Below are 14,721 nucleotides of genomic sequence, written 5' to 3' on the forward strand. Positions count from 1 at the left end.
AATATGTACTTAAAGTGAGATGCCAAAGCTCAATAAACACCATCCTAATTCTTCAAAGCATGGTCAAAAATGTGCCCCAGCAGCCCATGTCTGTTACCCTGTGTTAATCATACTTACTTTGGTCATTGTGATAGGATTTTGCAGCATAGGGGCAGGGCTCTGGATGGATGCTGGGGGAAGGGAGGTCTGAGCAGAAGGAGGCACAGAAGTCATGATGGGAACTTGAGGAGCACAGTCTGGTTGGCCCAAAGAGTAGGGAGCTCCGAGCTGCGGCGCATGGCTGGACAACGTTGGGGGCATGAGGGTCGGCAGGGTCGGCAGGGCCTGCATTAAAGGCTGGGGAGGTAGTGAAGGCGGACCCTGGACTGGTGCTCTGGTCGGGGGTGCTGCTGAGAGATTCGACAGACCACGTGTTTGAGGAGTCGTGGACGATGGATCAATGATGGCCCCTGGTTTTAAGCTCAGACCTAGATGAGAAAACAAGCGTTAGGGAAAACATCCTCTTTACAAAGACAAATTTTAAGAACCTCTAGAAGCAAAAAAAAAAAAAAAAAAAACATTAGACGTGAAAAACTTGATCTTTGTCACAGACCTGCATCCCTCCGGCCACGGCCACGTCCCTTCCCTGTCATGACAACAATCTCAATTTCTTCCTGAGGCATTTCTGTGACCTTTTGAAGGAAAGCCTTCTCCAGAGCTTCAGCCATTAAAACTATGTCATCTCCAGGCTGCAGAGGGAGACAAACACTTTTAGATCAAGCAGAAAAACATCCTTGACATTTTATGTTCACAATGGCTCCAGCATTTCAACTATGTTACCTTGTTGTATATGTAGCAGTTGGTAAACATAGTGTTGAAGTCTTGGATACATTCTTGGGCATTCCTGTAGTAACTGTTCTCAAGCCTTTTCTTGATTGATCCCATGTCCATAGGATTTTTGATAATTGTGTAGTAGTCCTGTAAAGGTTGCAAAAGAGTTATAATTCATGCAATCTGTAAACATTCTTCTGTAAACAAATCTCTGTGGTGACATTGCTAACTTAAAATGGGCTCCTGCCCTTGCCGACAGACGCATTTACATGTGTCTGAAAAAGTTGTTAGTTAAGGTGTTTTTTAAATGACTTTTTATTGTTTTTTTAGGCAAAGGCAGGTCTACCAGAAACACTCACTCAACTCTGCAGGAACAACATGTTTACTCTGAGAAAAGGTGAAATTATGGCATTCATTCTTGTACGATTTTTTTTTTTTTTATATATACTCATAGCATGAAAATAATTCCTGAAATTGATGTCGGGATTAACGGGTATCACTATTAACTGCACTTAAAAGTGCCAAGATTAATCTAATCATGAAGGCCCCACTACACTGAGTTTTTCTAATGTCTCTGTCAAAAAGGGGCCGGTACATTATGCACGGTGCAACTTGTAAAAGAAGAATGAGTGACACCTGTGCGGAGTTTCTCCATCATTTTAAAGTGTGAGGCAGCATCCTCCACCCATTTCTGTAACGCCCCAGGTCCCGTCAGAGTCAGATGGTGTTTTCAGGAAGAACACTGTTTTCATTTTTAACTGCAACATTACATCGACGTGTTATAAACATTCCGCGGAGTACCCTATTTCATTCTCTACAGGTGAGGTTGTCCCTACGACACCTGTGTCCGGCAATTAAAACATAACACACTGATCTCTGAGTGCACGTTCAACCTGTGGAGGAATCAATTCCACCAGTCAGCTGTCACTGTTTGTGTCTGCTCACAGTTTCATGAAAAACTGGTACATAAGAATACTTCAGAACACAAATAATGTGTTTGTCACTAAATAATCTGAGGAAGGACCCTCAAAAACTGTTGGTAAATTAAATGCATAATTATCGGGTACGTGAAACCGTGATTATTTCTGTCACAATAATCGTACCACCAAAATCCCTAATTGTTGCATCCCTAAACTGCACTGCACGCTCTTTGCAGTATCACAATTGCCCTTTTGAATTTGCACGCTGTAATGAACACATATCATCACATGTAAGAAATTAATATTTGTGCAGCTGCAGATGCAGCCAGGTGACAGTTTGTGTGTGATACCTGATGTGTGGTTGAAATGTTTGCTTTATGTAGCTTTGCCAACATACAGACGAAGCCGGTACTCACAGGCAAGTTAAGTTTTAATGCATCCACCGGTGCATGAAAGGGCCAGGCAAACTGGTGCTTCCAGAGGGTCTTCACCACCATCTTTAGCAGGTATTGCAGTTGATTGGTCTGGCGCTTAGGCCTACTGGGATCGATACACTCTGGGGCTATGGGGGTACCCAATGACTGGGCCTGCCCCTGGCTGCTGCTGCCCGACATCTGCGCTGCATCCACGCCGTCTCCCATTCTACCAGGGTTGGGCGTGGGCTCGGGCCCCGGAGCGGGAGCTGGAGCAGGGGCAGGGGTAGTGGTGTTGGCAGGACACCAGTTTAGTCTTGGCCCTGGTACAGACTCCACTGACAGAGCCCCGCTGATCCCATTGCACTCCTCGCTGGACTCTCTGAAGAGATAAAAGAGCACAGTGTCATTAGCACGTCAATAAACACACACTTTAGAGAAATTCACTGAAATCTGTTCACGTTGGACGGGGATGAGACTATCAAGTTTATCCATCAAGGGCAGCTAAAACAAGAGTCACTGAATAACACATATTATGCAATTCAAAAAAGCTGCTTTGATTTGTCTTTACATTGATTTTAATTAAAGGTGATACGTCTATTATATGGTTTCGGGTGATGCCTAAATACTGTAAGAGAAACTCAGGGAATATTATACTGCTCAAGTTATGTAAAATCTCACTCTGCATTTTGATAAACTTTGAATTCAAAACATCCACGTTGAGTTGGCAGCAGGGGGAATTTTTTTTTACAAAATGTAAAAGAAACTTGACTAAGCAAGGGGGGCACAGAATGTGCTTAAATTTATGTTGAGTCTACTTTGGAAGTAAAAAAACACTCACTGATACCTCCCAGGAAAACCATGCATATTCTTGACTTGAAACAACAACACTGATATCACATTACTGTTGACATTTATAAATTCAAAAGTATGACTGCTATTTGTTTTACAGAGCTTCTCCATCTACCCAAGGTCAACAAAACCAGCACAATGGCAAATGAAAACCAGCCAAAAACTAGCCCAACAGTTAATAAAACCACCCCAATACCAGAATTCAAACCCCTGCCAGGCCATATTGCTTTAAAAATATAATGTCAATCAATCTTTATCTATATAGCACCAAATCATAAACAAATGTTATCTCAAAATGCTTTACAAACAGAGGCCGTACTCTTATGTTATTAACAAAGAACTAACATAAAGACTGGATAAGATCCAGTCCCATCTTGCAGACAGGACTCTGTCTTATCTCATCTTAATCCAACATGAGCAGAGCACTTTGCAGTATTTAGCTAGTTACAGCAGCGAGGAAAAACTAGAACCAGACGTGTTAGACCGCCGTCTGCCTCGACAGAGTTGGGGTTGAAAAGAGGGATAGAGAGGGATGATAGTGGTAAGATGGACAGTAGGAGTTGTAGCAGCTGAAGTCTGGCACGTCCAATGCAGCAGGCCATCTGCAGCAGAAACTCAACAGTATTTTTACCACTGTCAAATGTATAGCAATATATAACAAAGAACAGCATTAATGGTCAATATACCAGCACTGAAAGCTGGTTTTCCCTGCACAGTTGTTTCATCTACTTCCTAAATGTCATAACTTATTTCATGGGCTGTATGGTATCGCACATGTAAAGTTTTTTTTTCTTCTTCTTTTTCTTCTACTTCCCTGTTGGACAACATAAATGAACTGTTTTTACTTAATATGCTTTAATTCATTGATTTCAAACATTATAATGTTGCTTCACTGTATTTCTAACACGTACTAAATAATTAATACGGGTTTAAACAGTCTATTATAGGCGTTTTTCGACCAGAGGAACTTTACCACTGAACTAGGGACTTTACCCCGGAACTACGTGCGTTTCAACCGGTGGACCCAGGCCAGGGTCTATATTTATTTCAGGGGTAGATAATCTCCTCCCTTAAAGCCCAGGGGTAGTACTTTTCAAAGGTCCTGGGGCTTTCGGGGGGCAGGGCCTGCAATGCTGAACGTGTCTGATTGGTAGATTAACCGCAGTGTTGTTATTCCGCCCGCCGTCCACAACAACATCACACACATCTGTGATTCACTTGATTTCTCTTTCTTTCATTAGTTTTTATTTGTTCTATCTTTTCTGTATGTGTGTGTACTTTTCAAAAGAAGAAGCTGTGATTCACTTGATTTAAAAGCTTGTAATAGTGGTCTTCTCTAAACCCACCGTGAAAGAGTCTCTCCCGGTGTTATGGTTTTAAAAGTGACCCTGTAAACTGGAGACCTTCAGCTGAACGTAAATGTTTGTGGAGTTTACAAAGCTGTTGAAACACAGAGGGGTTTCCGGGTAATGTATATTTAATGATCAGCATTTAATGATCGTCTAAAGACGCTCATGAGGGATACATCCGGCAGTTAACAGGGTCGTGGTTTAAACCAAAACACCAGCCGATGTCTGCCACGGCTGTTTGAGTTCAAATAGATATTAAAGCTGCGTTGACACGTCTTTGCTTCTCACGCTTATCTCCTCTCACGTGTTGATTCAGTGAATCCATCTGTGATTAAATGTAGCACCATCTAAAACAGTCTCTTCCATGCCAACAGGCTAACTGCTGTGTTGCTCATCATGATACCTGCCTGTCCGTCTGCTTCTATGGTGTCATCTGTGATGAATGGCATTCGTCTTTGTCTAACTGCCCTCTACTGGTCTGGTGGTGTGGTGCATTTACCTTTTTACCCCCTCCATACATCACTGGCCTGATCTGCACAATCTACCCGGGACTACAGCCCGTGGTCGAAACGCAGACAACAATGGGGGGCACAGAACCTTTTAGTTCAGGGTAAAGTAGTTCTGGGGGCTAAAAGACCCCGGAACTCTTGGTCGAAATGCCCCTTTTTATTTAGCCCAAAACCTCAAACCTGGCAACCCTGCATCTACCTACATCAGATCCATTACATACAAAAAGATCTGCAATATATTTGATGGTAAATTTTTGCGCGAGTGTTGTTACAACATATTTGTGTTCCCACGCTGTCTCAGGACCAGGGACTGTTTTGAGATTTGAGCCAACACTGCATCATCAAGCAGAAAAAAGACTGTATGTTCCATCATTTAGTGCTCAGTCCTATATAACATTCTCTCCCAGCCTGCCAGGGACATCACATTCAAGATACCCTGAAAGGCTGTTCAGACAAACACAAGGCTAAAATAATTATTTGGAGATGAATTGCCTTAAAATAGATTGGAAAAGATAAAATGTAACAGATTAATGCACTTATCATGAGGTTTTACAATCACGCCTCAAAAGAGACAAGTCTCGCAGCCTTGCATGCTGAAATGAACCCCCATGAAAGGGCCTTAAAGATAAAACACACACCACTGTATAGATCTGTGACTCGTCTCATTCTTGATGAGTCACTTTCTGAGAAGAGGCAAGCAGTTAGCACACCACATGATCGCTGCCTTCGCCTCCCCAGGCACTAAAACGCAGCGGAGAATGTGACTAACTGACCAGGATGTTGAATGAGAAAACATGAAAAGAAGCAGCACTGGCCAACGCAGATGGCTCTTAAGTGGCAGGAAGCAAAAATAACTCACAAATAAGACCAAAACAAACAAGCCCTGATGTTTGGTCCCAAGGCACACAAACATGCATTGGTGCTCGATACAGCAAACCTTAAAACGTATAAGGTACATTTGATGGGAAAAGACCGCCTCTGCCAAGCGAAACTGAATTAACGCAAGATACAAAGATCTGTAACAAAAAAATAGCTAAAGTAAATCAGAGAAGAGAACATTTTTAACTATTCGATGATGACCTATAACAGCTTGTGTCATTTTATGTAACTTTTATGAAAAAATGTACCCTCTGGTCTTTTTTCCATTACCACAGTAGTTATTGTAATCTTGAGATCTTTCTTTTATCTTTTCATTCACTAAAAGAGTTTCAAACTGGCAATAGCTATAATGTCTATATGTGAACTCCACATATAAAATGTAGAGCTTCTGCTGGTTTCCATCTCATGTCCTTAGACATGTCCTACTCTCTTTTAGCTGTTCCTAAGAGCAGAACAAAAACATTTGGTGATGCTGCCTTTCAGCCACTATGCTCCTAAACTATGGAACAGCCTGCCGAAGGATCTGAGAGGAGCTGACAGAGATATTGAGGCTTTTAAACGTAAACTAAAAACATATTTATTCAGTCTGGCTTTTATGTAGGGTTTAACAATTGTATTACTTACCTTTTACTGTAATATTGATTTAAATGTTGCTTTATTATTTTAGTAATTTTAACTGTTATCTTATTCTATTTTTTATTTATTCATTCATTCATTTAATTTATCTACTCAGTTTTATTGATATTTTCAGCCTTAGTTTAATTTTAAACTCTTTTCTTTACCCTTTTTAAATCTATTTATTTTAACTATTTGTATTCTTAATTTCAATGCTTTAACTTATTTTAGTTACACATATTTTATTGTTGGTGGGCATTAATCTCTATTTTATTTTATTTTATTTCAACTTTAATTTTTATTGTTATTATTTGTATCATTATTAATTTCCCCTAATATGTCTTGCCATTGTTTTATTTCCGCTTCTTTCTTGTTTTCCAATCGCTGTAAAACACTTTGGGTTGCATTTGATTTGTATGAAAGGTGCTATATAAATATAAAAATAAATAAAGCTTGATTGATTGATTGATTAGGCTTTTGTGAAACATCACTTACCACAGCTTATTTGTAACAAGTAGAAGTTGTACTATGTAACTAATTTGCATTTTTCATATCACATAAACCATTTAATACAGAAATAAAGACAAATAACATAGTTGCTTGTTATGTTTTCATGATATTGTATCTTTCAGAGATAGTTGCCTTCATAAGAAGTCATTTCAGCTGAAACTGGCTGCTCTGTTTTGGAAAAGAAAATCATCATCAAAATGAAAATGTCAATTATGTGTTCATGATAAAGATGACACAACTTATTTGGAAAGTTTGCTTGAGCTGGATTAAACAATCTGGCTGAAAATTATACTACATTCAATTTTAATACAGACAAAGCAGATTCCCTTTCCTTAATTGTTAGGTCGATGACATCAAGCTTATAAATAGTTATCAGGGAAACTAAACCAGACAGTCAGGAAATTAAAAAGTCCTTACTCCTTGGCACCAGCACTTCAATTTTATTGTTTTAATGAGGGAGTAAACACAAAAATACAGCTGACCTGACCAACCCAGAAGGATTCAAGGATTCAAGGTTTTTTATTGTCATACAGACACAAGCTGCAGCATGAGAAGAAAGACAACATTTGAATATTATCAGGAAGTCTCACTGAAGATGAACTAAAAACCTCTCGTCAATGTCAAGCTGTGTGTGTCAATTAAAAGTAGATTTTTAAAATCCAGGAATCAATGCAAGGGGTAAAGCTAAGGGTTGAGATGATATTCTCACACAATGAATTCAATCTTTCAGCTGCAGTCCTTCATTATTGACAGTGTTAGACAATGGTGGAAGAATGTTGAAACACCGGCAACCACATAGACATGAATGGGAAAAAGACGATCTTTGCAGTATTAATAAACATGTTTACAGCCTGGTTCAAAAACGGCATGGCCCTACGATGCTAATCTCTCTAATGGCACACACTTTGCGGGGGGTGAACTTTTTTCTAACATGAAGGTTCAGAAGATATTAAGAGTTTGCCCAAATAAGGACATGACTGAAGTGACTCCCGGTCGGGAACACATAGCTATTGGCTAGGAGGCTCACACTACGTCACACTCTGCCTGGTTGAGTTCCGCATTTCCAATATGGCTGCTGCCGTCGATTTGATTCAAAACAGCTCTCAGGAACAGATGGGTGACGTCACGGATACTAGGTCTATATTAGATCCATGGACTATAAGATCAATCGGTCGATCAGGTAAAATCAAAGTACTCAGCAAAAGAAACCTTGCTGTCAAAGCACCAGTTCTTCAAACTTCTGCATATCTTATCAGTGCAGATGAAACACCATGTGCGCAGTCCTGTGACATGCTATGTTAACAACAACAACTAGTAAGCCACTACATATTTCATTAAACAATTAGGGATATGTAATCAGTACTGGTGAACAAACTCCACTTGTGCGGCGGTAACTCATGTTGATGATGATTTACTAGATTGGGGACTTGACTCTTTGAATATAATTCTTTCAGTTTCAGTCACAGTTTGAAGATACATTATATTCCAATAATTTTAACCATATCCAACCATACAAACAACAACAACAAGGATTTTAACACTGCAATTTCTGAAGAAAGAAAACGTGATTGGGGACATTCAATTTCCCAGGGGTCCACTCAAAACATCTCCCCTGGGCTTTGAAGACTCACTCCTCTGAAAACGCATTAATATCACTGAGTCATTAAACAAGAACAACCCTAAAATGTAACCACAATATTAGCCTGTAACATGGAGCACTTTAACTCAAACAAAACAAGAAGCTGTCAAATCACAACATAGCAAAAAAGGCAAGTCCAAAAAACTTTAGGGAAGAGGACGCATAAAAAAACGCCTTTTATAGTATTCAGACTTTAAGTAAAAACATACTAAGTATTCAAGAGGCAATACTTCAATGACCTCACCTGGTTTCCACTTTTTCATTTTTTTTTAACTTGTGTTACGGCTTAAAGTAGTTTGGCTTATTAGCGTTGTGGGCTTCACAATATTCTCACATGCATGCATATACTCATTAAGTATGTGATTTGCATGTTCTTGTTTGCTTGTATTATGCAGCCGTATGTTGTGCACAGAAGGGCTGTGTATGAAAATAAATAAGGCTATTCCATATCGTTGCCCCTGAAAAGCTAGACTTAGCTATCAGGTTACAGAATTGTATTTGTATTAGTTCAAAGTAATTATCAGATTTTTTTGTATTGCAGTCATCATGGCTGTTGAGATAACGGTTTTAAGATGGAATATTTTGAGGCAGTTACATAAGTGATCAGCAACAGGTGGTCACACACTACAAGACATTTCACAAGGATAAGTCCCTCACAATGTCTGTCCGATGAACTATGTGCGCACACTCAGGAAGAGATTCAGGGAAAGACACAAGACCACATGCAAACCAGGATATTCTCCTTCAAACAAGGATGTCTGCAAGAATCTAGCAATCAAAGTTGTTTGCTGTTGTGTAGGGATGTAATGATGCACTCAACCCACGATTCGATTCAAATGCCGATTTTTGGTTCACGATATGATTCACTCATGATTCTCTAACGTTTTTCAAGAAAACTGGATTGAACTCAAAATTTAAAAAACTGTGACTTTAATTTCAATTCTCAGATATGGACAGTTGCAATATTTTTTTTTTCTCTCTTTCTTTGTAAAGAAAGTAATCATTTTTCATTTCTAAGGTGTGTTGTGACTCAAATAAAACCACTGCACACTTTTTTTCAGTACCTTCCAAAAAAACTAAAAATGACCACACAAAAATACCTTGTTGGAAAATTTCAGAACATTTATAGAGAAATGGAAAGTGAACGATTCCCAAATGAAAGTATTAAATATTAAAACAAATAAGGTAGATCTCTTTAAATTAAGGATGTGAATTTCAAGTATTTTCCTTGATCAACTTTGGAAATGTAAAAGATAAATTATCGTTTAATCATTAAAGAAACGTAAACGTTTTCCATGTCAAAACAATGCCAAATGCCTTTATCCCCCCCAAATAAAATTTTCCTTCATGACACAATATATACAACTGATGGTATTTAACAGCTACGGATCATATTGAGGGGTTCAAAATGTTAAACACGCTGAATATCAACGTGAGGAGCAGGCTTATGAATAATCTCCGTGGATGCATGGTCATAGAGTGAAGACTCAGACTAAAACATGGGATTTACTGCAACAGGACAACTGAACAGGATCATATTTTAGACTCAGTGTCCAGTTTTCTTTCTATTTGTTCTTATTGAGAAAATAAGCATGTGAACGCGGTCATGTGTCAGCCGGAAGCGCAACCGGGTCAGAATCAGTGCTGTGGCGGAGAAAAAAGCGCTTGTGGAGACCTGTCACTCAGCCCCCAGCTGAGTGTCTCCGCTGTGTGCAGTCAGCTGATTCTGAAACATGCTTTAAACTTCAAACACCTTTACTCAGCGAGTGACGAGAGAGCAGCACAAGAGACATAATGATGTTGAACAAGCAGAGTATAATGCAGATAGCATCTTCTATTGTTTAAGAATAATATCCCGATACAAATTATGTTGAATCGATTTTAATCCACCCTTATTTGTATCGATATTTTACCATTTCTTGATATATCCTTACATCCCTACTGTTGTGTCATCTTTTCAATGAGTTTAAAGACAGCAACAGCAAAGTTCCTGCAGCAAATTCAAAACACCACTCATGTCTTTTAACACTGGACCAAATAGAACACTGTCATAGTTCTGTCCCTGTGTTATCAGTGTCGTAGGAGCTTTCGAGTAGTAAACAAACAGCTCTGGAGTCAGACACACATTGGAGTCAGACACACACATCTTATCCATTCTGCCATCTCTCCCTTTACACGCACCGTTTCATCTCTGATACTAGCTTAGCTGCTGGCCAGTGGATTGACATCTCCTAACCTTTAATACGGAACTACGTGGGGCAAACTGACAGCGTGAAAGTCCCTCATTGAATAGAAGGAAGGAGGAAGTAGGATTAAAATTGTAAAGTACACACTTCAATGTGCCCACCAGTCTTTTTGTTATTCATATTTTGTTTAATGGCATGCCAACTATTTGTTTTGTATTGTGTAACACCTCACTGAGTTGTGTGCAGGAAGAATAGGTGTTTTGTTTCTTTAAACCACAACTTTATACTTTATGCCAGTGTAACTGTACATGAAAAACACATGTGCATGTATCAATGGAATTTACAGCAACATTAAAAAAAAACATAATAATAAAGTAAGAGATTTCAATGTGAGCATTTAAAGCATGCACATACAGCTTTATTGTATCAAAAAGTCATATTAACCAACATCATTTACCTACTGTCCAAGCGTAATTATACAAAACTAAATAAATCTGCAGAAGCTGTTGACAAAAGAAGATCAGGAGGTCCACTTCCTATTGCTGCATACCCTAAATGGTTTAACAGCTGACCTTTGACCTCCACAACATCAATGGAGAATGCTATGGAATGTTGTCTGGAGAGCAAGAGGCTCTTGTTTCTGGGGTGGGGGGATACACATTCAACACAAGCAAATCTAGTCTTGTGTGTGTCATCACCGTGATCACCGAGGCTGTCCAACATGAAAGGGGTTGAAAAATCCTGATAGCAAGATGTCTGAATCCCCCAGTCATGTCAAATATTTATCAGACATGTACAGGGTGGGGAGGATTTCGGGCAAAAAACGTTTGCAGATTCAACTTGAGCCCCTTGGCAAAGTATCAGAAAGACAGCACGTGTTTTGTCTATGAGCAAAGGAATAAATAATAAATGTAATGACAAGTCGTCTATGACAACCACTCTCTGGTTATTCACTGGCCTTTTGCTTTTTGATTTTTGGCTTGCCGGAGCTGTACACCAAAGTTTTTGACATTATACAAGGTGATAAAAAAACATGATGTGACTGTTAAAAACAACATATTGTACTGGTCTTCTCAGTCATGTACGAAGAAACGGAGAGGAGCAGGTAAAAAATGTCAGACACTGTGCCGAATGAGTAAAATGATTTGTTTTTCTAATCAACAGCCAGTCAGTTTCTTAAGAGAGACTGCCTCTCATGCTAATGCCTGGCACATATTACAGGATTCTTCAAACCTTCACACATTTAAAGACCACACACTTGATGATAACAAAAGACAGCACAAGATCTCTCTCTTCTGATCTTATAGTGTGATTTGGAATATTGAGCTTGAAGAACCTGATATTCTGCTGAAGAATCAGTTAATGTGTGGTGTGCTCCATGGTGCACACTAGGGATGACCACAATTAATCGATTATCGATTAATTGATTGTTAAGAAATTACTCGAAACACACATTTTTGTTATCAATTTTCCGTCACGTGGAACAAACATCATGTGGTCTCATATTACACTCATCTATCAGGGAGGTGTTTTAAGTTTAAAGCATGTTTCGATCTGAATCAGCTAAAGGTGTTGCGCACAGCGGAGACGCTCAGCTGGCGGCTGCGGCTGTGCGTCAGGTCTCCACGTGCGCTTTAATACGCAACTGCTGCCAACAACAACAAGGACACAAAGGTTGATAGCTTTAAACAGGATATTTCCCACCTTTGGATACGAAGGCAACAGACAGGTGGGAAATTCTGGTACGCTACGTTTACAGACCAGCAACATCAGAGCCGTCTGGGCTGTTCTCCAGCGGGATTGATTATGACCCGGTTGCGCTCCTGGCTGACACCTGACCGAATACAAGTTTATTTTTCTCAATAAGAACGTGTAGACAGAAAACTGGACACTGTGAGTCTGAAGTACTTTTCTGTTAGTATTATGAGCCTTCACTTTATAAGATTATGTCCGCGGGGAATATTTTAATGAGCCTGATCGTTGATATTCTGCGTGTCAAACGTGTGCCCGTATTCAATCCCGTCAGTTTTATGCATTTTGTTGCTGTAGAAAATAAAATTTAGGGGGAAAACAACCTATTCGGAATTGTTTTTGACGTAAGAATAATAATGTTTTTTTTTATCATTTAATCGATAATTGATCGTTAACATTTCCAAAAATCGATCACGGAAAATACTTAAAATGTACATCCCTAGTGCACACCACACACTATAAGATCAGAAGAAAGAGATCTTGTGCAATCTGTCTTTTGTTATCATCAAGTGTGTGGTCTCTAAATGTGTGAAGGTTTGAAGAATCTTGTAATGTGTGCCAGGCATTAGAGAGATTGAAGATACTGAGCACCATATGCAGAAAAAACAAAGTAAAACATCAGTAAAGTAGATCATTACTTGAAAAAGTGTTCATTAAGCAGTATTACATATTGACTGATCCGGGGTGCAATGAATTAATATGCTGTGAGTAATAAAATACCAAGAATAATATTCTCAACTAGAGCTAAGATAAGATGTGTTAGTGGGAAATGTATTATTGAAATATTCACATGTAAAACAAAGAATTACATTTATTTCAAAAGCTTTTCAAAGCATTTCTTGTGCATGACCAATGTGACCAATGGGTCTGACGGATCAATATTAAGCTTAGACATACGTAAAGGTTTTTATGTTGTTACACATCAACAGGTCTTACTTGTTTTGCATCTAACTATCTAAGAACTATCCACATAGATTCATTTATTATACTTTCTGGAAAATGATGCATCCCACGGTAGGTCGAACTTTTTAAACACTGAGATGTTAACATTTGGGAGTCTGAGAATCATCTCAGCTACAAAACAGTTCTGCCAAAGAGTCCTAGCCTAGGAATGATCTAGGAACACTCTCAGAGCAACACTGAGCAAGGAGGGGACATAAACTTTGACCTCAGTGAGGAGGTGTGGTAAACCCACTTTGCTTAGTATGACAAATACTTTCAAAAGCTGTGATTGGTCAGTGCTGTCACTCCCTGCTCTGAGATGGAAAGAGATGCTGGTTTACATAATTATTTACTGGTGTTTCCAGACATGCAGGGCTACGGAGCTGTCAAATCATTTCACTGTAGGCATTATGTTTTATTCTAATAATGCACGTCATACCATATAATATCCTGTAAGTCATGGAGAGCAGACATTTGTTTTCAATGCTGTTCCGACGTTTAATTTCCATCTCTAAAATCAGGACAAGCAACAGAGCCCTCGCTGGTTTTCCTGTAACTCAGTGTGGTGGAAATCTCTCTTAACTTCATCCAGATCAATTTGTGGGAGACTGTAATGCCGATCGATGCCTGAGTGGATTCACTAGTGCATATCAGTGAGAGAATAGATGCCCTTGATTATCAAATGGTAGGTTTACTTGAAATGCCCATCCCTGGCCAGGAGTTTCCGGTGACACACAGAGTGGGAATGGGCAATAAATGTTTTGTTGTATTATCAAACAAGATACAGGGTAAGATAATGCCAATATAGTGTATATTTCTTCTGTAGAGCTGCCCGATTGCCAATTTCTCTATCCCTCTTCATACAGCCTCACCTCTCTCCCTCTTAGGGAAACAAGAAAGTCAAAAACTTGCCCCTCCCCCCGCTCACCAGTCAGTATGTAGCCTCAGCAAGGAGGCACACGGGCAGAGGAGAAGGGCTGCTTGTTAAAAAGTAAAATAGTGGCTTGATTATTTGGAGATGGTTCCGGTTGAATATTGCAGATGAGCAGCATATCAATCCATTCTGTAGAGAGTGCAGAAAACAGGTTGCAACAAAAAGTTTGAGCACAACAAATCTCTTCCATCTGCAACCCAACATGTGAAACCTTTACAGCCTGCTGCACAAAAAAAAAATCCATGTTCAACTTAATTTACCTGTTCTGTGAGGCGATATGACTACCAGGAGGTGGCCTACCATATTCCTAAAGACAAGGTCACCATTGCAGCTTAGAAACAGGATAGCTTTATACAGCTGCTAAATACCAGTGACCCAAGGAACCAGTTACCTAGTCACACTTAGCAAGAA

General features: G+C 39.4%; 1 protein-coding gene across 1 annotated transcript in view; it reads right to left on the bottom strand.

Annotated features, from left to right (window-relative positions):
* brd4 (bromodomain containing 4) overlaps positions 1-14,721 on the bottom strand; it is a 46,728-nt gene that overhangs the window by 12,620 nt on the left and 19,387 nt on the right. Inside the window, 4 exon segments of the mRNA XM_034710796.1 lie at positions 118-467; positions 593-728; positions 820-957; positions 2,147-2,525. Coding sequence (XP_034566687.1) covers positions 118-467; positions 593-728; positions 820-957; positions 2,147-2,371 — 849 coding nt within the window. The 5' untranslated portion in view covers positions 2,372-2,525.

Source organism: Notolabrus celidotus, chromosome 20, assembly GCF_009762535.1.
Source record: "Notolabrus celidotus isolate fNotCel1 chromosome 20, fNotCel1.pri, whole genome shotgun sequence".
Classification (NCBI taxonomy): domain Eukaryota; kingdom Metazoa; phylum Chordata; class Actinopteri; order Labriformes; family Labridae; genus Notolabrus; species Notolabrus celidotus.